Source organism: Sturnus vulgaris, chromosome 9 (assembly GCF_052056855.1).
Source record: "Sturnus vulgaris isolate bStuVul1 chromosome 9, bStuVul1.hap1, whole genome shotgun sequence".
NCBI classification, from domain to species: domain Eukaryota; kingdom Metazoa; phylum Chordata; class Aves; order Passeriformes; family Sturnidae; genus Sturnus; species Sturnus vulgaris.
The window spans coordinates 5,898,871-5,921,236 of NC_142251.1; the positions used below are offsets into that span (position 1 = coordinate 5,898,871).

General features: G+C 41.1%; 1 protein-coding gene across 3 annotated transcripts in view; it reads left to right on the forward strand.

The window, feature by feature from the left end:
• Nucleotides 1-22,366, forward strand: part of RAB3B (RAB3B, member RAS oncogene family) — a 50,531-nt gene that overhangs the window by 1,419 nt on the left and 26,746 nt on the right. The window contains exons 2-3 of one of the 3 annotated variants that reach the window (XM_088169704.1): nucleotides 3,327-3,407; nucleotides 8,551-8,778. In XM_088169704.1, coding sequence (XP_088025830.1) covers nucleotides 3,387-3,407; nucleotides 8,551-8,778 — 249 coding nt within the window. In that variant the 5' untranslated portion in view covers nucleotides 3,327-3,386. Of the gene's footprint in view, nucleotides 1-3,326; nucleotides 3,408-5,725; nucleotides 6,147-8,550; nucleotides 8,779-22,366 lie in introns of those variants that run through there. The other 2 variants (XM_088169706.1, XM_088169705.1) reach the window with 2 other exon arrangements.

Below are 22,366 nucleotides of genomic sequence, written 5' to 3' on the forward strand. Positions count from 1 at the left end.
TCATCACTTATTCTTCACCCAGTGCTGCACTCACAGTTGTGCAAATAATAGTTTGCAGGGCTTCAGAGTTGCCTGGATTAGCTCTGTTCAAATAACATTCTCTTGTTTGGCTTTTTTTTTTCCCTCCAAAGGTAAAAATGTCACTGAAACTATAATTTTGATCTGTGTGTTTGCAACTGTACTCAAATCGTGGGAGCACTGGTATTAGGTTACAGAGGGTACAAAATTGAATCCATACACTGCTGTATGGAAGTGTGTAATTAAAAGGCTTTTACATCCTGTTATTGTGCTTGCTATCCTGGAGGTGGTTGTATATGCATTTACTGGGACTTCACTGCCTTCAGGACAGTTTTATCAGAACAATTTATAGTATAAGTCAGAAGAGAGACCAAATAAACCAAATTAAAATCAAACTTCCTTTGCAATTTTGACAAAATCGTGATGCCCTCTTTGCAGACCCAATATATTTTCAGGTGACAAAGTGAGAAGACTTACTTGCTTTAGGTTTTAACAGCAGTAGTTCTTGTGTGTCGCAAAGCAACGCAAAGTATTTGTTAACATGATGGTTGTCATGTTGTAGTTATGTTAGCTATGTAGCTCAGAGATGGTTTTTCCTACCTTCGTTTTCATGTTTTCATGCAGTTCCAGATTTAAATGTGCAGGTCACAGCATCACAGTTCAGGGTCTTGCATCACTCTGGCTGGTTGTGGTGCCAGGGAAGGCTCTCATGTCCTCCCCAGTAGGTACATGTCTATTCTTTGTTACTAGCTGGGCTGAAGAAGTAGGGGTTTTTGAGCCAGTTCTTAATGGCTAACCCTGAGAAATGTCCTGAACTAGTCATTTAAGGTATGCTTTTTGCTGTAAAAATGTATCTTGTGCTTCAGGTTCTGCATATTTAGAGAGCTCCTGGAAATGTGTGCTTAGCTTAGTGCAGTAGTGTTTGATATTTGAAATAAGCAATAAGATTTATGTTTGGAAGTATTAGCTCATTAAAAAATGGGACGTGTGAGGGTGCTTGTTGTAATCCCAGTTAGCAGGTGGCTTACTTTGCAGCATGGGAGAACATCATAGCACAGAGAAATGAATTAACTTACTCATCACAGATTTTCTGCTTGGAAAAGGAGGATAAAAAGCAGCAAATTAGACTTCTGCACTGCAGAGGCATCCTGAGCTGGCCCTGTCTCTGTGTGATTCTGGTTTGCAGGTGGTTCTACAATTCCAGTCTCTGGTCACTTGATTTGGGGAGGACAGCAGCTTGTTTTTACCTATAAGTGAAAGGTTTTCGACCCAGTGATGCAGAAAAATCTGTAACAGTCTCCTGCTCATTGGTGGAGGAGTGTGTACCTGAATCTGCATGTGGGCTCACTCTAGCTCCAGATAGGGTGAGTGCTATCACATGCTTGAACTTCCCTTATCTCCCACCCCTGTGGGAGGGCACAGTCATGGCCTTTTCCATGGTGGGCTGTATCCCAGTGCAGAATGTAGCTGTGCCTGCCTTCCAGCTGGGGAAGGATCAGCAGGGACTCACATGTGTCTTGTAGCAGAGCTGGTACAGATTCATCTTGTGTGTTGTTCTGGGTGCTTTTATGTCTCTGCTACTTCAGTGTATTCAGCAGTGAGGTGCTCAGAAATATTTCACTATTGCCAGTTCCTTCCTGAGAAAGAGAGGCAGAACTGCAAGGCTGGAGATCCAATAAGAAGGGGACTGAATTCCGGATTTCTGTTGCCTCTGCCGTCACTGCAGTGCCTGTGACAGGAAGGAAGGGCTTTGGAGGTGGGGAGTTTTGTAACAGCCATCAGCCTCGTCGTTGTGCACTGTTCTCTGGGACAGCCTCAGCTTGCAGTTCTGGAGACCTAGACACTGGCTGGCTCCAGGATTCCAAAATTCAACAGAATATTCTGGGAATTGTGGAAATCTCTGCATCCACTCTTCAGGGCATCAGGAAGATAAAAATCCCCTCTTCCTTGCATCCTTTGGAAGAGAGCTGATCTGGGTTCAGCTACTGGGTTCCTTTTACCAGGAGAGAATTTTTTACTGTTAAATATTTTTCTCAGTATTTTCTGGAGTAGTGGGCTTGCCAACAGACATGGAACCATGTGCTAGTAAGAGAGTGGCAAACACTCAGTACTCACAGAAGAGAGTAGAAAAGTGGAAACTTCTATTTCTTTAATATTACGATGACAAAAAAAAATAGAGGGACTAATTCCTCCTTCCTGAGAATTTTATTGTGGCTCTGAAATGGACTTTGAGGATGAGGAATGTCGTGCAGGAAGTGGGAGAGGCATGGTTTGATGTTTGACTCCAGGAAATCTTTCTAACAACAGTCAAACCAAATGTATTTGTAAAGTTAGATGGCAAAAAAGTGATACCTGCTGGTTCTTGACTGGTGTTCCAAGAGTGAGCCAGAGGCTGTCACAGGGAGCAGCTATTGCAGAGGGCAGGGCTGTGAGAGCAGGAGGAAATGTAACTGACACCAAAAAATGTGCAATACTTTGGGCAACACCAAGCTGCTGTCGTGTTGCCAAGTGAGGTGATTGTCAATTGTGTGGATCCTGAGAAAGGATTTGTCTTTGATCCAAATTCTGGCCCGGAGTAGGTGGCTGCAGCCTGTTACTTACATAAGGTCTGAGTGTGCCCAAGTGTTCTGGCAGTCTCCACAAGGCAAGATAATGGAAGTCAGGATGACAAATGGTGCTGTAGCCTGGTTTACTGGAGAGGAAATGCACCAGACACACACTTGGCCTTTAGACTGTATTAGCCATGAAAAAGACAACTATGTTGTGTTATGTTTTTCTGCTCTAAATCTGGAATAATTACTACTTTAAGGTGGATTTTTTTGTGTAGATGTGTTGTAAGTTGCAAATATTTCCATGTCCTATTGCAGTTGTCTTTGCAGCATGGTAGGCTTTGATCCAGGTGTGCAAAACACCCATGTGTACAGAGGGATTTCAGCTGCTTCTTGGTTCCATTTGCTTTGCTGCCTTTCTTCAGGAAATGTGTAATGATTCCTATCTAAGGTTTTCCATCCACTTGTGAGATTTATCTAGAGCTTTAATTTTAGATGAGTAAAGATAATCTCCCTTTAATTAACTTTAAACTGATGGCTTCAAATGTTTGCTGTTATCTTAATATATATCTGTCACTAACTCAAGCACTGTTTCTGTTCTCTTTGTACACTACAGGACTTTCCTCTTTACCTTCAGTGGAGGAAGCTCAGACCTTACACAGCACTGTGTTCCCAGCCTAACCTGCCTATCCCTTACCTAATATTCTTATTATTCATCTTTATCATAATCATTGTAATCCTTTTGCTTCTACATCGCAGGTTCAACAGTGTGACCACTCTCTTGATTCATATACTTACAGCAAAGCCTTCATCTCTCTCATGGATTATAGATCTAAATTGGTAACTATCACTTGCTTGCAATGTTTATTAGTAGTTATGTTAATTGCTCATACTCTATTTTCTGCTTTTGATAGATCTCTCTTGTAGAACAGCATTTGTATAAGTCTCTAAGATCACAGCCTTATTTCCTTTATGAGCTTTATCCTTAAGACAACACACATTGGCTGTAAAAAATTCCATTGCTTGGTAGAAATCTGGTTCAGAATTGAACTTAATTTCTGAAAAAGAGAACAGTATTTATTTTCCAATGACAGAGCACATAAAGGAGTGAGTTTTTATAACAGAAAATTGATGTAGATCTGTAATTTGTGAACTAGAATATTTTAAACTTATATGCATTTTCTAAGACTCTTTTGGGAAAAAATACACAAGGTCTTAATGCTTTTGAGAAGAAGTTATATTGCACATTAGTAACTCCTCTCATAGGTTACTGTAGAAATACAGAGGAGTGGTTTCACCCCATCCTCTCATCTGCCTAATTAAAGAAATGTGTTTTAGTGGATGATGATGAAACAGTTTTATTTAAATTGTTACTGGTCCTAAATAACACAAGACAAATATAGGAAATTACAGTTTTGGCTTTTAAAATGAAGCATATGAAAAGATTTTATTGCTAGAACTGCCCAGAAGTTGTAATATAGAGAATACACAGTTTCATAACAAGTTGAATTTGCAAATGTGTCTTAGGGCATAGTTTGAAGTATAAGTTGCATCAGTGTGACCAGGTTTCATGGTTAACTGGGGTGACTGACAGCAAAAAAGGAAACTCTTTCTCAAATTCAGACCTTCTCACATGTCTGTGAACACACCCATGTGTTTGCTAATAAGGAGACCTGTAACCTTCCAAGGTAATGATTGAATTTCTTGTTTCTTGTCTGTGAGAGGATAAAGAACAGCCCTCCATTAGTTTGTAGCTAAAACTGTAAGGGCTGGCAACACTAAAATTCAACCTTAGCCTTTTGCTCCTGGCAATACATAAATGGCGAGATACATCAGTTGATGTTTTCAACACTTTAAACTTTTACTGAAGTTGGCTGTAGGCAAAAAATGTTGCAGAGCAGGGTTTACAGTGACCACTTTCAGTGATTCCTAAGAGCAGGAGCACTTCGATGTTTTGTGTTGCACTAGAAACAATTTTGAATCTTCACCATGATGCTGGTCACAAATTGAGGAGCACAGCTGTGTGGATCCATCTATGTGACACATTTCAGTGAGCACTAAAAACAACAAAGGCTGGTTTCCTATGGAGGTGTCTTAGGGCAACAGGCTTTTTTCTTTTAAAATTCATTAGACCAAAATAGAAGCTAAAGGCAGGAGAGCCACCTTGACCTAGGAATATATTCTTTGGTGGCTAATAAGCTCTGATTAAGATTTTATTGCTTTAGAGCATTTGCAGCATCCTGCTCTTATGTGGTTTCTTTGTCTAATAAAGGATGAGCTCACACTGCAGGCTTTTTCCTCAATAGGGAAATAATCAGGTATCTCAGAGCTACAAAACTGCCTATTCCCACAAAACTAGTTGGAAGTGGCTGTGTTTGAGACCTTGCTCCCATTGCTAAATGCACGTGGGGAAGAAAGATTGTCAATATTAGTATGCTCTTAGCTACAAAAAAGAGGGCCACCCAGGCAAAGAACTAAATGATGCAAGGTCTCATGCTGAAGTGTTCTCAAGGACGATCTGATTGGCAGCTTTTCCCTCTCTTGTGTAATGGGTTTTATGTCCTGTAGCAAAATCTTTCCTTTATAAGTATTTTATTGAGGATTAGTCCAAGACAGTTTCCAAATGGAAACTGTCACGAGCCTCTCCTTTGCCCTCTGTGTGCCAGCTGTATTTGACCTGGTCTCCTGTAACAGAACTCTCCTTGGGCTGTGTGTTTGTGTGAAACAGCAGAGATACTGTTCTGTTAGGAGCCATCCTAAAAGAGCATCTGTGGCTGTGTGCCCAGGGAGCAGGGGTTACACTGCCAGCTAAATGGCCTTGGAGCAAGGAGGGAGGACAGTCCCCTGGGAGCAGTGGCTCAGTGAGCCTTCGGGTGGTTTGGGCAGGAGCTGCCTGACCTCAGCGTGTTATCTCCGTTTCTCTGTGCTGCAGAATCTCCTCCAGGTGCAGAGGGGCTGCAGGAGATGTGATTTCGTGCACCTTTCTCTCAGTAGCATAGCAACTGCCACCACTTCCCGCTGCTCTGTCCCCTCTGCTTGTCTCCCTCAGCCGTGCGGGATCAGGAGCTGAACCAACTTTACAAACAGCCCTGCAAAACAGGAGAAGCTGTGGGAGGATTTATTTTTAACTGGGATCTCCCTGTTCTCTGATCCAGCTCTCTGCAGGGTCCTCAGGGCTGACATGACTGGAGAGTGCTTGGAGCAGGAGTGAGACAACAGGTGGGGAAGAGAAAGGGAGGGGAGGAGGACCAGAGGAAAGGTCTGCTGTTCCCTGGCTTCAGGATTCAAACACAAATTCAGGGGTAGCCCTGCAAACACTTCCAGCCCAAGTGCTGCTGGAGCACAGCTTCAGTAATAGTCAGAGGGATAGTCAGAAATAAGTATGAAAGTCCTTTCAGTTTCACTCTGTTCACTAGAGGGGAAAGGGAAAAGTCAAATTTAAGCAAGGGGATGGAGTTTTCTTTAAAATTTTTGTGCTCTGACTGCCTCTGGTGATTCAAGACACTGACCTGCAGCATCTTCAGCCAGCACAGAGGCCAGCGAGGGTTGTGCTTCTATGACAACAGCCCCACGTTCTGGGCAAGTATCATTTGATCTTATTCTCTGTGTTGTGCTTCTAACAAAGCTGCTCAAGCTGGCCACATTCTGTAATTGCTTTTTCAGCTGAGATCTGAAAGTTACATTTGTAGCCAGGTACAATTCTGATTAGAGCAATCTAGGAGGGTTAATAGAGGCAGCAGTGCTTCAGTTAAAAGATCAGCCTGGAGTGTGTGGAAGGGTTCTGGGAAGCCAGGGGTAGAAAGAAGATACTGATTCCTGTATGATTAGTGCAATACATCATTGTTAAAGGTCTGCCTCTGCATCTTTAAAAGACCAGGCTTCAAGTGATGAGGGTTTCTCACTATCTCAAGCTTGTGTGAGTGGAATGGAGAAGTAGAGATTTTAATACTTTTTTTCTTCTCTAGCAAGCACACAAGTGTTGTCAATGGCATTAATGGCATTTGTGGAGATTAAAATGTGTATGAGGAAGATAAATGACTCAAATAGAGAATTTTATGTTGTCCAGTGTGGTGATGATACAAATCAACTAATCACCTGATTCATAATTTTTGCAGCTGAGATTTCTAAGGATAAGGAGGCAGTGAGTGCATTGGCCTGGGTGTCTGAATGGAAGTCAGTCAGATGTTGAATTCTTCATTTTAGAAATTCCTGCTATGAACCACAACACATGGCTAGAAGAGCTGTTTTCTGATACACTAATGAGAAGAAAATTTGTGCTTGTGTTTTCTGGAGTGCTTGCAAAGGACTGTAGTCTGACTGAAGAACAGCTGAAGTTCAGAAAAGAGTATATCAGAATTGTGCTGTATCCTACAGAGAAATACTTGTGGGGAGATTTTAATGCATTCACTGCAGCTGCTCACTGTTGAGCTACTGATAAATTTCTTTAGAACCTGCCCTTGTGAATGCAGTCTGTGAATGAAATGTCTGCTGCACCAGCCCTTTTCTGTGTGAGAAAATTGCATATGTTTAATCTGAGATAAACCGTTGTGTATATTGTACTGAAGTTTAAACTGGGCTGCTTTTGGCTTGTTTCCCCTCTGTTGGATTACCATTCCTATTTAAATTCCCCTGGGATAGCATTTTGGTTTATAGTTGTGAATTTTGAACTGTTTGTTTTGGTTTTGTTTGGGTTTGTGGGGTGTTGTTGTTGCTGGTTTTTTTCAGTGAATAGGTGAAATCCTGTGTGCAGGTGAGACTTGCTAAGAAGGAAGGTATTTGGGCACATTCTTGAGAGTAGACAGAGGAGTGAGTTTTGTTCCCAAAGGTGCCTGTGAATTTGAGTTGAGGAGAAAATTAACTTCTGTGGATGCTGGGTGACGGAGAGGCTTCTGTCACTGCTCAGTGCCTTCTGACTCTGCACATGAGTAGCCCAGGCCCAGGTTTGGATGAGTAGCTGCTAATTTGACCTGTGCTGTCATTGTTCCAATTTGCCAACCTTGTGACTGGTTATAAGGAGCCAAGACCTTTGCTTATTTGATGTGTAGTAGTATCAAACAGCATCAGAGATTAAAAGTGTGGTATATCTGTTAAAAGGTAAAGTTTCTTTTCCTTCCTCTGTTGTAATTTGCTTTGTATAGTTGTGTTCTGTACAACCAGAGATGAAAAATCAGAGTCTTGCCTCCTCCCACCAAGCGTCTGAGCTGCACACATTAGAGCAGCCAGGGCTGTTCATGGCCCTTAATGATTCATATTCTGCTTTGTTTTTTTTTCTTCTGAATCTAAAAGGGATAATTTATCCATTCTAAATGCTGTCTGCATCCCCACTGAGCCCTCACATTTTATACAGTGCTGTGTATTCCAATTGCAGTCTTAGGAGTAGATAGGTGTTAGATAGATTCAAAGCTTCTGGCTGAAATTCCTGGTTTTTCATCTTTTCCCATTGCCTTTTTTTTCCTTCTGTAAATGTTGAGGATGGAACTTTTGTAAGGATAAAATGGTGGTGGTGCATGCACTAGAAATGCGGATTTTCCACAGAAGTAGTAAAAACAATTATTTAGGTTTATTTACCTTGGAGGCTGCTTGATGAGTTGCATGGTTGGGTGCACTGTCAAAGATTTTAGTTCTTGGTTTCAGTTTATTGGAGCAACAGAAGTGGCACCCTGCCACTGGAGTAAAGAATGCTGTTTCCCCATGAGTATTTGAACAATCTGCAGTAGCCATCTGTTATTCTGTTAAATACAAAGCAGTGCAACAGGTGTATTTCTTGGGTTTGGAAGTCTTACCAGCACGAGTGAACACTAAACAGGACTAAAGCCAGGATTTAAAAGAAGATTGCAAAGTGTGCTCCTCTTTAGTCAGCAGATATAGTGGTTATGACATTAGAAAGTGGAGAGATAACCTAAACATATGGTACATAGTTAAGGAAAACAAATGCTGAACTGCTCTTAAATCTGTTCTTTTTCCATGTTTGTCATTTTCATAGATGGCTTCAGTAACAGATGCCAGATTCAGGCAGAAAGATACTTCAGACCAGAATTTTGATTACATGTTCAAGCTCCTGATCATTGGCAACAGCAGCGTGGGTAAAACGTCCTTCCTGTTCAGATACGCCGACGACACCTTCACCCCAGCCTTCGTCAGCACAGTGGGAATCGACTTCAAGGTGAAAACAGTTTACAGGAATGACAAGAGGGTCAAGCTGCAGATTTGGGTAAGTGCCAGCGTTTTCAAAGATGCTTTATATTAATCCCAGCAAAGGTGTGATGGTAAAAAATAGCTTGTTTGGAAGTGGATTTTTGGATTGGTGTCGTTTTTGGTTGTTCAGAAGTTCTGTGTGGCTGGACCTTTGTGTCCCTGCAGTAAACAGAGGGAGTTCTCGTTGTGTTACCCTTTCACTCAGCTGCTGAGGGTCCCGATGTGGTCCAAGCAGCTGCTCTACATTTCAATGAACTCTACACACAACTCATACTATCATTTTATGGCCTCTACATAAGATATCTACATAAGATACCTATGTATCTTCCTGCAACTCATGTACCTGCTCAGCAGCCCATTTCTACCCAATTTCTGCCCTATCTAAGAGCTTAATATTCTAGTGGATCTACCTACACTTGATTTATAATTCTTTAATAATTGCATTTAAATGTAAAATTACAGTAATCACTTCTGGGTTTTTTATTTATTGTGGTGATCTTGAATAGTGAGAATCTAAAATGAGGTGCTCTTTTTGTGCTACAACTACATGATTCATTTTATTTCTGTGTTGCTGGGTACAATGTACAACAAATTGATTAATAAAAGATCCTTTTCATGTTGTAAAATCCTGACATTGAAACTAAAGTAAGTCGCCTGATATGAAATAGATTGATTTAATTTAGGGTTTTGGCAATAAAAACATTTTTACTTCAGGCCCTATAAGCAACTAAAGATGATTTCCATTTAGTTGGTCTTTCTGAATTTTGGAATATGAAATTTTCTAAGAAGTTGTATAAAAGCAAGACAGAAAACACCATAAAATATTAGAATTTTTTTCCCAAAGATACTGTGATTAAAGTGAATTAAGCAATAATCTTAATTAAATCTGTTAGAGGGCTTTGGGGCAAAAAAAGCTTTAATAACCTTAAGCTTCTTATGAAAAGAGATGTCAGGTGGATTCCTCAGAGGGTGCTATCCATAGGACCTGTAATATTAGAGTTACCAACAATACTGTTGATTTAACATTTATTTTTAATAAAAGGTACACCTAAGTGTTGGACAGTTTCCAGAGTAACTTGTGTTCTGTTCTCTCTTTTTGCATGGATCCCTGACATGAGTCATGATTCAAGGACCTTAACAAAAACCACTGTGTGCCTCCACCAAATTTCAACTTATTTGTCTCCTGCCTGCCTTGAGATTTTATTTGTTATTTTAATGTGTTCTCCAGGCTACATGAAGTAATAGTGGGGTCCATTAGCCTGCCAAAACTGAGTTCCTATGCGTAGGAAGAAAGAGTTTTCATACCAACCTGTCTTCCAATTACTTAAAAAAATTTATTTACAGCTGCTGTTTAGTTTCTGGGAGTGTGGGGCTCTGTGGCTCCATTGGACCCTTTCCTCTGACTTACAATTTTCCTGTTATGTTGACTTTTTTTCAGTTATGCTCCCCCTAAGCTTGGCATTAATCCTTACCTGAATCAGGCTTAATGTGAAACTAAGTGAAGAAGAAGGTACAAGTGTTTGACTTAACCACTTCAAATGTTTTTCTAAAATTCAGAGAAAAGCACTTCTTTTCTCACTTCAGGGGTGCTTGTGGAACTCTGAAGTGAGCACAGCTGTGGCAGACTGGAGGTGCTCAAGGGCTCTGCCAAATAACCTTGTTCTGTGCTCTGCAAGTCTCAAGGTGAGAGGGAAGTTGTTATTGCTGTGCCAGTTGTGATCCAGAGAGATCCATGATCAGTGGGACTTTCCTTCTGTTGCCTGAGTTGAACAGGAGAGCAGAATTTAGGTGCAGGACCCAGCTGCCAAGAGTTCTTAAAGCTCAGAAAAATTCACGCGGCTTCAAGGGCTGAGCAGCTGCAGGTAAAGACTGACAGTCTAGTCTAGTAAATGTCTCTCTGGCCTGACTCCTGGTTTTGTTTCTCCAGCAGAAGTTGATGAACATTTTCAAGCCAGAGATCTTGCATTTGTGTTTGTGCTGAGTTTGAGGAAGTCTGTATTTAGTGAATCAGGATTTGACAAGCTGTCACATGGAGCGATCAGAAGAGAGTGCTCCTCTGTTTGATTTTGGTGTCATTAGTGGGCCTCTTGCTTTGTTGACATTAATGCCTCAATCACCCAAATTGATATTTTAATAATCAGTTGTGCTTGTGACTAAGCAGTCTGGGAAATGATCTGCTTTGAAAAGACTTGAAAGGAATATCTCTTTAGCTTGGGAGGAACGGGACATAACAGAGATATTCATGATGTTTTTAAGGTTTAAGGTAGAATGACAGCACTGCTGCTGCATGTGGAAACAGTGAAATGTTGAGAGAGGGGTTTATGAAATAATCTTTTGCCGGCTATTTTTCCCTTTCTTTAAAGAACTCCAAGATCAGTTGACTGTGTTTTAATTTCAAATATTTTCTGTCTTGTTTAGGAATGGTGGTATTGTCTTAATAGAATAAATTAACTTTATTGAGAACGTTTGTTTTATAGTTGAATGAGGCTTAGTAATTTAATATCTAATTACAAACATTATTTACATAAATACATTCCTATATTATATAGATATTTACATATCTACATAAATGCAATTCTTGGATTAGATTTTTTTTTTATGCCACTACCATCTGTAATAATACTTTCATGTAAAGCATCCTCCTTATGATTGGGTTGTAAGGAGCCAATTTATAATATCTCTCTGCATTTCTTGACCAAGTTTTGTATTCCCAGAGTTGCTAATTACTGTTTACTGGAGGAAAACTATTATATTTTCAGCTAGGTATATTTTTTTTATCATAAATAAATCTCAAAGGTAACATTATTATATTCTTAGCAAATGCAAACAGTTAATACTTAATGCAGAGTTCAGGTTGCCTAGCAGCTAGAGAGGGCCACTTTGTCCAGATCCACATGGAAGCAGGGTGAATGAATAAAAGTGATTTCAGTTTTAGGTAAGAGCAAGGTGAGATTTCCTTTTCTCCTTTCTGTGCATTTGTGTGTCTGTTGCCGGTGAGGAGTAATGGTGGTGAAAATGTCAGCAGAACTCCTGAGCAATGTGGCATTGAGGGGGGCAGCCTCTGGCCCTTTGTGCTGGCCCAATCTGGGTTCATTTCACGAACTCTTTGCATAGTCACATAAATTAATTGATGGAAAATCATTGGCAGGGTTCAGCCCCAAACACTTGCACACCACTCAATACATACTTTGTGTGAGGAATTTGATTCTATTTCTGTTATACTTTTGTGCAGCACCCTACACAAGGGACTCTCAACATTGATGTGATTAATAATAAACATAACTAAATACAGGGTTTGGCAGCTGATGTTACAGTTGAAACTAGTTTCAACCCCTCCTTGTAAAAAGCAGCAGAGATTAAATTTAACTTCAGGTTAAAAGGCAGAAAGGCTGTGATGTTCAGGCAGAGGCAGCATATTTAGACTTCAGTATGATTTTTCTTCTAAGGAGCTGTTTATCAGAATTAAACTGCTAGGATGAAGGTTTTTCCTTCTCATTAACAAAAATGTCTCAGTGGCTTAACTGCTGAAACCTGTTGGGGTGTGAGATCAGCTTTAGTGGATGTCTGAAACACGTGTTACAGCTCTCAGGCACAGCTGGGGAGAGGGTACAAAGCAATATTGCTCTGGGTTTTTTTGGATCTTTAAAAAAAGGAATATGACAACTGCTAATTATATTGAGTGTCAGTTACCACTACAAAACAGAAAAGTGTAAACCAGAATAACCCCCCTGCTGTGTAGCTGTCCAGAAGGCAAATACACAATGTTTTTAAAAGCTTTTTGTGTCAGGCATCCCTGGATGACAGGATGATCTTGAGCAGCTCGCCTCTCAGGGAGGGGATTCAAGGAAGTAACACTGGCAACCGAGTTGTTTTTTGTTTTTTTTTTTTTCTTTTTCATTTACAGGAGGTAAAATTAGAACACCATCATATTTGATTGTAAATTTTAATGTTAATTGCACACTTAACCAAAAGCTAATTATGCATTTCAGACGAGAGTCATCTATTCCCAAGGCATCCTATTCCTGTCATGGTTTTGCTAAGTTCCTTGCAAGCACTGACTGCAGTCTTGAATGCTTGCACAAAACTTCTTTCTAAAAAAAGAGGTAATAAGGTTCAGTAATTAAATTTATAGATGTGATAGTGATGGGTCTCTCTAAAGTAGTAATGGGCCTGATTCTGCTTTTATAGGCTCACAGTTGTGAAATCCTCTGATTTGCTGTTTAGATGAAGAACTAAAATGGAGAAATTCATGATAGTGAAAAGAACAGGCTGATCCTTGTAAGGGAGTCAAAGATTGCATTTTATTTGCAGCATTAAGGACGTACTGGGTCCCAGGAATGAAATCATTGTGGGTAAGTGGATGTAAAGCACTGCCTCTCATGCTTAAATACAATGCAGAATATTTGACTGGAGAAGAGATGCAATAACAGTGTCTGTAATTCAATTCCAAGGTCTTGGTTATATCTCAAGTAATAATACTTATGCTTTCAGAAGAACTTGGTGCTCATGCCACTCTGAATGGGCTTTAAGATTAGACTTGCAAGGGTGATACAAAGGAGGCAAATAAAAACTTGACAACTAAGACCCTGATGGGTCAGTTACCCCTCTCACTATTGAATTTATTGAGCAGCCTAAGCTTGCTGAGCAGGGCATTGCTGTGTTTGCAGTCAAACAGTTGGCATGGAGGGTTTATTTCTGTTTATAGTTAATCACCTCAATCTCTTTGTTATCTCATTATAACTCTGCATTACAGTGAAGGCCAAATTCAACTTCAGTCTAAGCTCTGATACTACTGCAATTATCCCTGCTGACAATACTGGATTTGCTCTCACTGCAGATGTAGTATCCTTCTTTGTGCTACATCTTTGCAGAGTTCCTGGGCCCTTGAAGGCTTTGTTTTGTGCATTTCAGTAAAATGAAACATGTTGTGTTCAGAGGTAGCAGGCTGTATCCAGGGGCAGTGTCGAGTGTGTGTTTGTTGATAAAGAGCTGTTGGTAGTTCAAAGGTTTGGACCTTTCCTAGAGAAAATGGACAGATGCTGACTGTCCAGTAGAGGAAAAGCTGTACATGGGAAATTGCAAGGGAAATTATTCACTTGATGTCGTGAGGCAGTTAAGGTTTGAGAGGACAAATGAATTTCCAGCCTCCTGATGTTTTGCATTTAATGCTTTTTTCCCAGAAATTCAGAATAGATATTTTGTAGTCATTTTGTATAACATCTCAGACACATGGGCCTCAAAACCTTTTCCTATTGTCCTTGTCTTATCACAATCACCCTTATTATGACTTTTGTTCACAATTTTATCTTCTGCATAATGACTGGGTATATTCTATATTTAAATATGCTGGGTGGCACTGTGATCAGTTATGAGATAACACAGTGGGTGGAATTTATGAGTTCTCATGGTGTTTGTCTCGAGTGAGCTCATACTTTAACTGTGTCACATTTGGTCAGATGAGAAAATATAATTACTGTGCTTATTCACATTTATAACTTTCGTGCATTGTGTTGTCTACTGCAGTGTCATGTTTATGCAACACTTGAGTATCTGAAAGGCTGATTTTAGAACTAAAAAAGGAAATCCAAACCCCTCAAAATGTTTTTCAGGTGTGGGAAATTGTACCCTATAGCACAACTGGAGTACTGAGGAATTTAGCAGCGTGAACTTTGTGATTTATTTTCTGTTGTCCAGCTGTTCAACATCATCCTGATTCATTAAACAGCATGAACTGAGCTCCCAGAGATAAGCACTGACTTTCTGTATTCTGTTGCATTGGAAGCGTTGGACTCTGCCGACAGAAGGAAACATTAGTGAGAAGTACCAGAAACTGGACAAAAAAGCAGCACATTCCTGCAGTGTGGAGAACTGGCAGGCCTCTGGTTTGCTGGTTAGGTTCTCCCATCTGCAGAACAACGTAATATTTACCAGGTGACACTCAACTCAGATTTCTGGTGGGCTGTTCTGGCTGCCCAGCAAACCCTAATGAGAGTGACAAAGTAGGAAACATAAATCCTGTTTGGGGTGAGATGTATCTTTCAATAGCACCTTGCATTTTATGGTCAGAGGTCACTCCACTGCAGCCCAAAAGTGTACCCTAAGCGTCCCAGTGTATCCTCCTCTGCTTCTGCCACAGTTTGGGTTTGCAGCATTGCAAAGATGTTCCTCCATCCAAACGGAGCTGCCAGTCCCAAGTGTCCTGCTCAGCTCACACATGGCATCCTGTGCTTCTGTTGTGCACTTGTATCTTGTTTGAAAATTCCTCTAGTATTGCTAGTCCTGCTTTGCATCCATTTCTGTGCTAATCAGATACTCAATGCTTTGCTACTAATTTGTGTTAGGAGCTGAAACAGGAGGTGGCAGGAGTGTTTGAAACTTGAGGGGAGCAGGTGTAAGTGCAGCAGATAAACACTGTGTTATGAGCTGCTGTGCTTCATTAACTGAAGTACCTTCATGTGATAAGTGACTCAAGTGATTAAACTTTGTGTGTTACTCCAAGAAGGCTCACTGGTGGCATTTTCTCAGCCAGATTCTGGCTGGTTTGTCGCTGTGACAAACGGATCCAGACATCTGCAGCAGTGCTAGAGGGTGAAGTCATGGCGGGAGAGCGGCGTGTGTGGACCCGTGTGTGCCCATATGCTCCTGGTGCCGCCAGGTTTTACTCTCCCTCTGCTTTCCTTGCAGCCAGAGCAATAAAACAGAACATCCAGGGGACCTGTGCCTAGGATGTTTACAAGGCAGAACACTCACCCTACTGCTGTTTTTGCTTTTGCCTGTGCTTATTCAAAGACTCACCTGCTGCTTCCCCTCCGTGGGTCCCTCGGTCGGCGCTGCTGCCGTGGCAGTTGTGAAGTTGCTGCGTGTTCCAGTGCCATGGTAACTGCATCCTGCTCTGCTGGCTGCCAGCGGGCACAGAGCCTGCCCAGTTGTGAAGGAAGCAAGTGCTCCAAGTGCCAAATTGTGCTAGACTGCCATGAGTCAGCTTTGATAAGTCCAGGTGAAGTCCTTTACCGAGGACTGCAAGTCTCTTCTTTTTTGAGGGAAGAAAGAAATAACTCCCATCAAATGTATTTTGGATGGTTTTTTTTGAACTCTGAAAGGCTAAAAAATGCATTTTCATTGGAATTACCACCAAGTGCTAGATTGCTTTCTTGTTGTGCATTTTAACCTCATGCTGTACACATTTTTGTAAGGATGTGCCACTTTTCCCATCCTTTTCTCTTGTCTCTGTGTTGTGCACCCTGGCTTGCTCCTGGAGAGGTTAGAGAGCACCTTTGTAAGCACTTTTGCACTAACTGCAAGGTGAGTTCTTGCAGAGTACTGTCATAACATTTAAAATCATGGAGTTGTGCCTAAGACTGAGCAAAGAGAGCTGGGGAAAAGCAAGGAATTCTTGTTTGCTTTTTGCAGAAGAAATATTCTGACTGTGATAAAGCACACAGGTGCATCACTTAATTACATGGAATAATAACACTGGAAATTTACAGCAAGCAAGGGTAATTAAGGAATGCATTTTTCAAGTCTTTCATGTACAAGAGTGGAATGATGGGCCGTAAGAACTTCTATGCTTCTGTTACCCTCTCTTGGCCCTCACTGGGTTGCAGAACCACCAGCACTGTGAGGGCTGGTACTGTGATAGCAATGTGACACTGAGGGGAGGTTGTCTGAAAGCAGCGAGGTTGTGCTCAGTGCAGCATGATGGGGCTTGCAGCAAGTCTGGCTTAGCTAAAGCACAGCTTCACCTGACTCTGCTGTGCCCCCTGCACCTCTGGAGTCCTGCCTCTGGCAGGTGGGGGCCTTTGCAGACAACTCCACTGTGCAGGGCTGATGTGTCCTAAGGGGAGCAATAGAGTGCAGTGAAAACTGGGGCAAAACTTGTGTAGAATTGAAGCAGGACCATGAAAAGGAAAACCCCAGGGCCTTTAATGAAATCATTAATTACAATGGAAAACAGCACCTAAGAGCTGCAAGCCTGCAAGGAGCAGCAATCCCAGGAGAGCTGGAGAAGTGGAATTACTGTTGCAGAAGTTTCAGTCTGTGTGAACTCCAGGTGGATTCCAGCCTTCCTGGGAGGTGGTTGGTGTCTGAGCTTCCTGAGATGTGGAAGGAGGTATGCATTTGGCAAAGCTCTTCAGCCTTTTTTTATACACCCTTCCTCACCAAATCCCCTCCCTAGGTTGTTTTCCTAAGCGTGAGAGCAAAGCACAGAAAGGACTTGAATGGGTTGGCTGATTATGGGAACTCAGAGCTTCAGATGAGCAGTACTGATGCTCATTCTGACTGCTGTGGTATAATTATGCAACTGCTGCAAATCCATACCTGTTTAAGGTGCCTTATCCTAGCTAAAATGATCTCTTTTATAAGAATGCCCTCCATCTTCAAAATAGCATGCAGGAAGAGTCACTACTGCAAAGATATTAAAGAGGTAAATCTGTGAGACCTGCTTACTGTCTCTTGAATTTTGGGGGGGGGTTGAAGTGTAAAAGTAATAATTTCCTTCCACTTGGACTGGTTAATGATTTTAGGAAAAAGCGAATTCTTGTAAGGGAAGAATCTGCATAAAATCCTCCTCTGTGATGTGCTTTCTACTGTTCTGAGTTGCACGTGCCACACTAGCATGTTCAAAGCTGTGGCCATCATTCCAAAGTCTTGGAAATGTTTGAAATTACTTTAGTTTTTCTGCTAAAATTCTGATATAAATATGTATAGGAGCTACTTAGTATTCAAGAGATTGCAAGAAATCTAAAGGGAACAAATACAGTGAAAATACACCATTGTCATGGCAAAACTATGACTTCAATAATATTTCACCTAAATCTAGATGTGGTCTTGGTCTACAGGATATTTACTGCTTTAACATGAAATTTCACCTGAGTGAGAGGAACTTGCAGAATCTGGTTGAAAGTTGGACACATCAGCACCTTTGCATCAGTGCAATGTTGGCTCAAAGTGATTTGTCAGTTCTCCCATCTGCAGCAGGGGCTGTGGGAATCCTCCCTTGCCCACTTGGCTGGGAGACCAGGAAGCAGTTGTGTGTCAAAACCTGATGTTGCTAAGTGATGGCAAGGTAGCCACCTGCCTTAGCATTTACAAACCCCCAGTGCTCAAACAGAAGGAAATTAATTGCTTTCTTTTCCATTAATTGTGTGCAAGGTGTTTATTCACTCTGGTCCTGAAAGTATTAAACATATGCATCCCTTTTACTCCAGCTGCAATCTTCAGAGTTTTCAAGTCCCTGGAATGGCAGCTGTTTATTCTACCTGAGAATGCATCCTCCAAGTAATGTTGTATTACCCTATAGCTGTGGGAGACAGTGCAGTCAGTTTGATGATTAAAAAAACACAGACTTTAAAAAAAGCAACAACAACCCAACCAAAAACCTGATACAAAACCCAACTGCTTTTTATCATCTAGTACAAAGCCAGAGAACAGGTGGTATTTGTTTTGTTGGTTATAATGTCAGAATCCATGCAATAGCCCTCTTTATGTTTTCTCTCACTTTTCTTTTTTTAAAACTACAGCCTATGTGGCCAAGAAGAATTGTAGCATTGATTTCTTTTCTTACTATATTTTTTGTGAAGGAAGCTGAGAATAAATCCAGACTATCAGATTTGCTAACTACTCTGGGACTGTTATCAGGAAATAGAAGTAGGAGATCTTTCACTTCTTGTGTACTTATTTTACAGATATTAAAAAAAAAATTGATAAAAGTTTAATCGCCCTCATGCCACAGGTGAGTCTGCTGTGTTCTGCTAAAATCTGTCTGCTCAATAAAGCACATGTTCAAAATAATCTCTCAAAGGGAGATGCTGAGTGACATTTGCAGCCGTGACTCATTGGGTCTTCATTTTTTAAATGAAAATATTCCCAAGCCATATTAATTTGAAGATCTCATCTATTAAATTTTTGATTAATAACAATAAGAGTATTAGTTGGAATGTGTCAAGGCTTGAAGGATTCATCTAACCAGTGCTCTCTCTTCAGAACAGGGGGGGTAATTCATTTTTTCACTGAGAAGGACTTGCCAAAGACCCAGGTTTGGAACTAGAACCCCTCAGCTGAGAGAATGGAAGCTTTCCAGCAGTCTCCCTGTGAGGTGCAATCAGGAATCGAGCTCCCCAGATGAATTGATCTTCCCTTCATCCAGAGGATGTGGAGCACTTCTGTGTGCAGAGGAAGGGTCAGGGGTTTTCAGGAATGAAATCTGTACTGGCATTGGTGATTACTTTCCTCTCCTAAAAATGAGCTCTTCCTGAGTTTTACAGTTCTGCCTAGCACAGGTGGCCCTTTGAATTTGAATTGGAGCAGTTTCTAGCAGGCCTTCTGACCCCAGAGAAGCTCTCCTCCAGAGTCAGGAGTGTGTCCTGTGTGAAGAAATGTCCTCTCTTGGGAGTCTTGGTGCCTTAGGTCTTGGCTTTGGCAGTCTCAAAGTGTCACTCAGCTCCCACAGATAGCTACAAAATCCTGTAAGTTTAACTTTGCTCTTATGATTGATCTCTTAATTCACTCTGAGTAATGAATGGAACAGAAAATTGTGTTTCTTTGTTTTATTGAGTAATGAAAGAGAAGGCTGTGCTTCCTTTACTAAACAACCGTTGCCAAAAATAGCACCCGACTATTTTATCTGTCTCTTCTTCCTTACTATTATTTTACTACACTAAATGCAATCTTTTTTTTTTTTCCCTTTGGATTTCTTTCCATCTTTGTGCCCTGAAGCTGCAAACAGCAAATTTTGTGAGTCATATAAATGTTCTGAGACATCAAATTAAGTAGAAACTGGAGAATGAGTTCTCAAAAGGTTGTGAATGCTGCTGACGTCAATCTCAGATTGAAATAAGAAAGAAGATATGGCTGGCAGATCCTGTGAGCAGGACTTAAACACACTCATACTAATTCTGTTGTTGCTGGAGAAATTGTGTTTTTATAAATGAAGGCTGTAGTCCCAACTGAAGATTTAACAGGCATTCATCTTATTAACTAGATGATCTTGAGCTTTCATACTTTACATCAAAATTTGCCTTCAGCAGATTCAAACGAAATTGCTTGGAAGTGACTAAAATGAATGGCAGCATGCTTTCTGCTTTTTCAGCTTGTAATATAATTCAGTTTTCCAGCTCTACTTCTGCAGAATTCCTCCTTCAAAGTGACATTGCAAAGTATGTGGTTTTCTAATGAGCAGAAGACTGTGATGAACCTATTTAGAGATTTTTTCTTGATTGTCTCTGTCAGAGAACAGAATTTTGAAAGTAGCAAGGAGTCATGAAAGTCAATATGTCTTATGAATTATTTTGATAACATGAAACATTTATCTTGTAGAAAGCTGTTAGTAATGCTGCTTTTGAAGTTAAATGCATGCAGATTACATATCCATATTGATTTGATGGTGCTATTGAAAGTTCCTATAGGTGCAGTGAGAAGAGTGTAAGAAATGACTAAAGGAAAGGCATGCTTTTTTTGTGGAAACTACAGGGAAGTTACTTGTGCAGAATGTTTTAATGTGTGTGCATGTTTTGCCTTCAATGAGTGCAGCAGTTCAAAACTGACAGATAACTGATGGGCTTGTTGATTGCTTTATCCTGCCTTCATTCAGATGGTTCACTGGAAGCCTGCATCCAGTTGTTAATTATTAGTGCTGCAGTGATCACTCTGAGTCTAGATGTGTTTTGACCAAAGGTATGTTTCCAGTGGTGAAATAGGAGTTAAAGATGTTTAGCCCTTTTTCAAATCAAGCTGTCTTTTGGAGAGGATCTTACAGCAGCAGATACAATAGTGCCAGGTTTAGAGAGACCAAAGTGAATTGAAGTGAGCCCAGAGGTATTGAAGGAGCAAGATAATGTGATTGCTGGTTAACTGGATCAGGGCAGCAGAGGGAATGCCTCCACCAGGTATCTGTATTGCTGTGCTCAGGTGCCTCTCTGATGCTGTGAAGAACTTTTGACAGATTTCTGTGGGAAGGTAGTTTTCAAATTGGTGGCACAGCAGGTATCTGGGTATGAAATATTGCAGTCAAGGCCAGTATGAAAATAAACAAGAAATATCCCTTCAAATTTAGAGATTAAATATAGGCTAGATTTACCTGCAGGTAGCCAGCAGGAGCTCAGTGGGAAAGTAATGAAGTGGGACTGTCCAGCTGGGTACTCTGTGCAAAATGTGGTTTTGCTTTGATGCTGAGGAGAGTGCAGGGGAAGAAGTTCTGGCTCTTGAAGAGTGTGCACACTGCTCTGTGAATAGAAATAACAAGGAAGAGCAGCCCCAGGGGCTGGTGTTGCTGCCAGATCAGGGGACACCAGAGTGAGCCTGTCTCAGGGCTCAGGCTTCAGTCACAGGCTCCTTCTGGAAGGGGGACCAAACCCCATCAATTTGCAGTCCTTTTTCTACCATAACTCCTTGGTCCACTGAAGGGAAGAAGTAGGCAATGATGACAATAACGTGGCTGAAAATGTATCAGCCACTGATACAGGAGATAATGTGTCTGATGTATGTGCTGACAGTAGAATTCTAAGGCTTCTGGCCAAAAATGATCAGAGATCACCTGGAAGTCACAGTGTACAGTTTCATCAGTGAGGAAGGAACCCGTGAGGGATGAACTCCTTTAAATTACACCTATAGAGTTAAGAAAAAGTTTTAAATTGAGAGTCTGTGCGGGATAAAAAAAGATCTGGAGGATTTGCCTGATTCTGTATGGAGGAGGAAGAGAGGTTTTAGTGTTTCAGTTATTGGGATATTTTAGTATTGCAAAGGTAGTCCACCCCAAGCTGGTTTATTGGCAATTGGGTTCTAAGTTAGGAAAGTGTTTCCCTTCCCCTGTTATGTTACTTATGTAAAGTTTTACACAACTATACTTCTCTGCAAGTTTGTATCTATTGCAGAAACATCCATTTCTGATTGCTGTTTAGATCAGAAGCTTCTACTGTTCAGGACAGGATGCTGAAACTCTTCAGCTGCTAATCTGAGCTGGCATGGTGACTTCTTTACCCCCTGGTGATTCCTCTACCCCATGGTGAATGAGCACAGAGACAGAGAAGCATTTCTGTTTCCTGAAACTTCCTGTTTCTGATTAACCAGCATAAAAATTAATATCTGCTGAATTGATGCTTATCAGAATTCCTAAACAACTCTTCTGCCTCCAGCAGTGACACTCGATTATGTTTCTCACTCCTAAGCCTCTTAGAGGTTTAGCATTTATGAATCCCCTCTAATACTTTGCTTGACACATTTGGTTAGGTATATGACAGTGATCAGCTGAGAGAAAAACAAGTCATCTCATCAAGTACAAATTGAGGCTTCTAGTAAGGAGAGTGGAGAGGCAAGCAAAGGTCTCCTGCTGTTTGAAGTCAGAATAGAACAGGGCTGTTAAAATAACTATAATGCATTTAATATAAAAACAGGCTATGTATCTACTTCCCAGCCAGCTTCAGACAGCCACAGCTGTTTTTGTGAGCAGTTGTAGGAGGGAGGCTGAGGACTGGGTGCACTGAAGAGAGGTGGTTTGGCTCTCACCTGGTGCCTCAGGATGCCGAGCACGCTGAGTGTCTGTATCTTACACTTGATATTGGTTCTGCAGCTAAACTGTGGGATAAAACCCAAACACAGGGCTCTGAAGG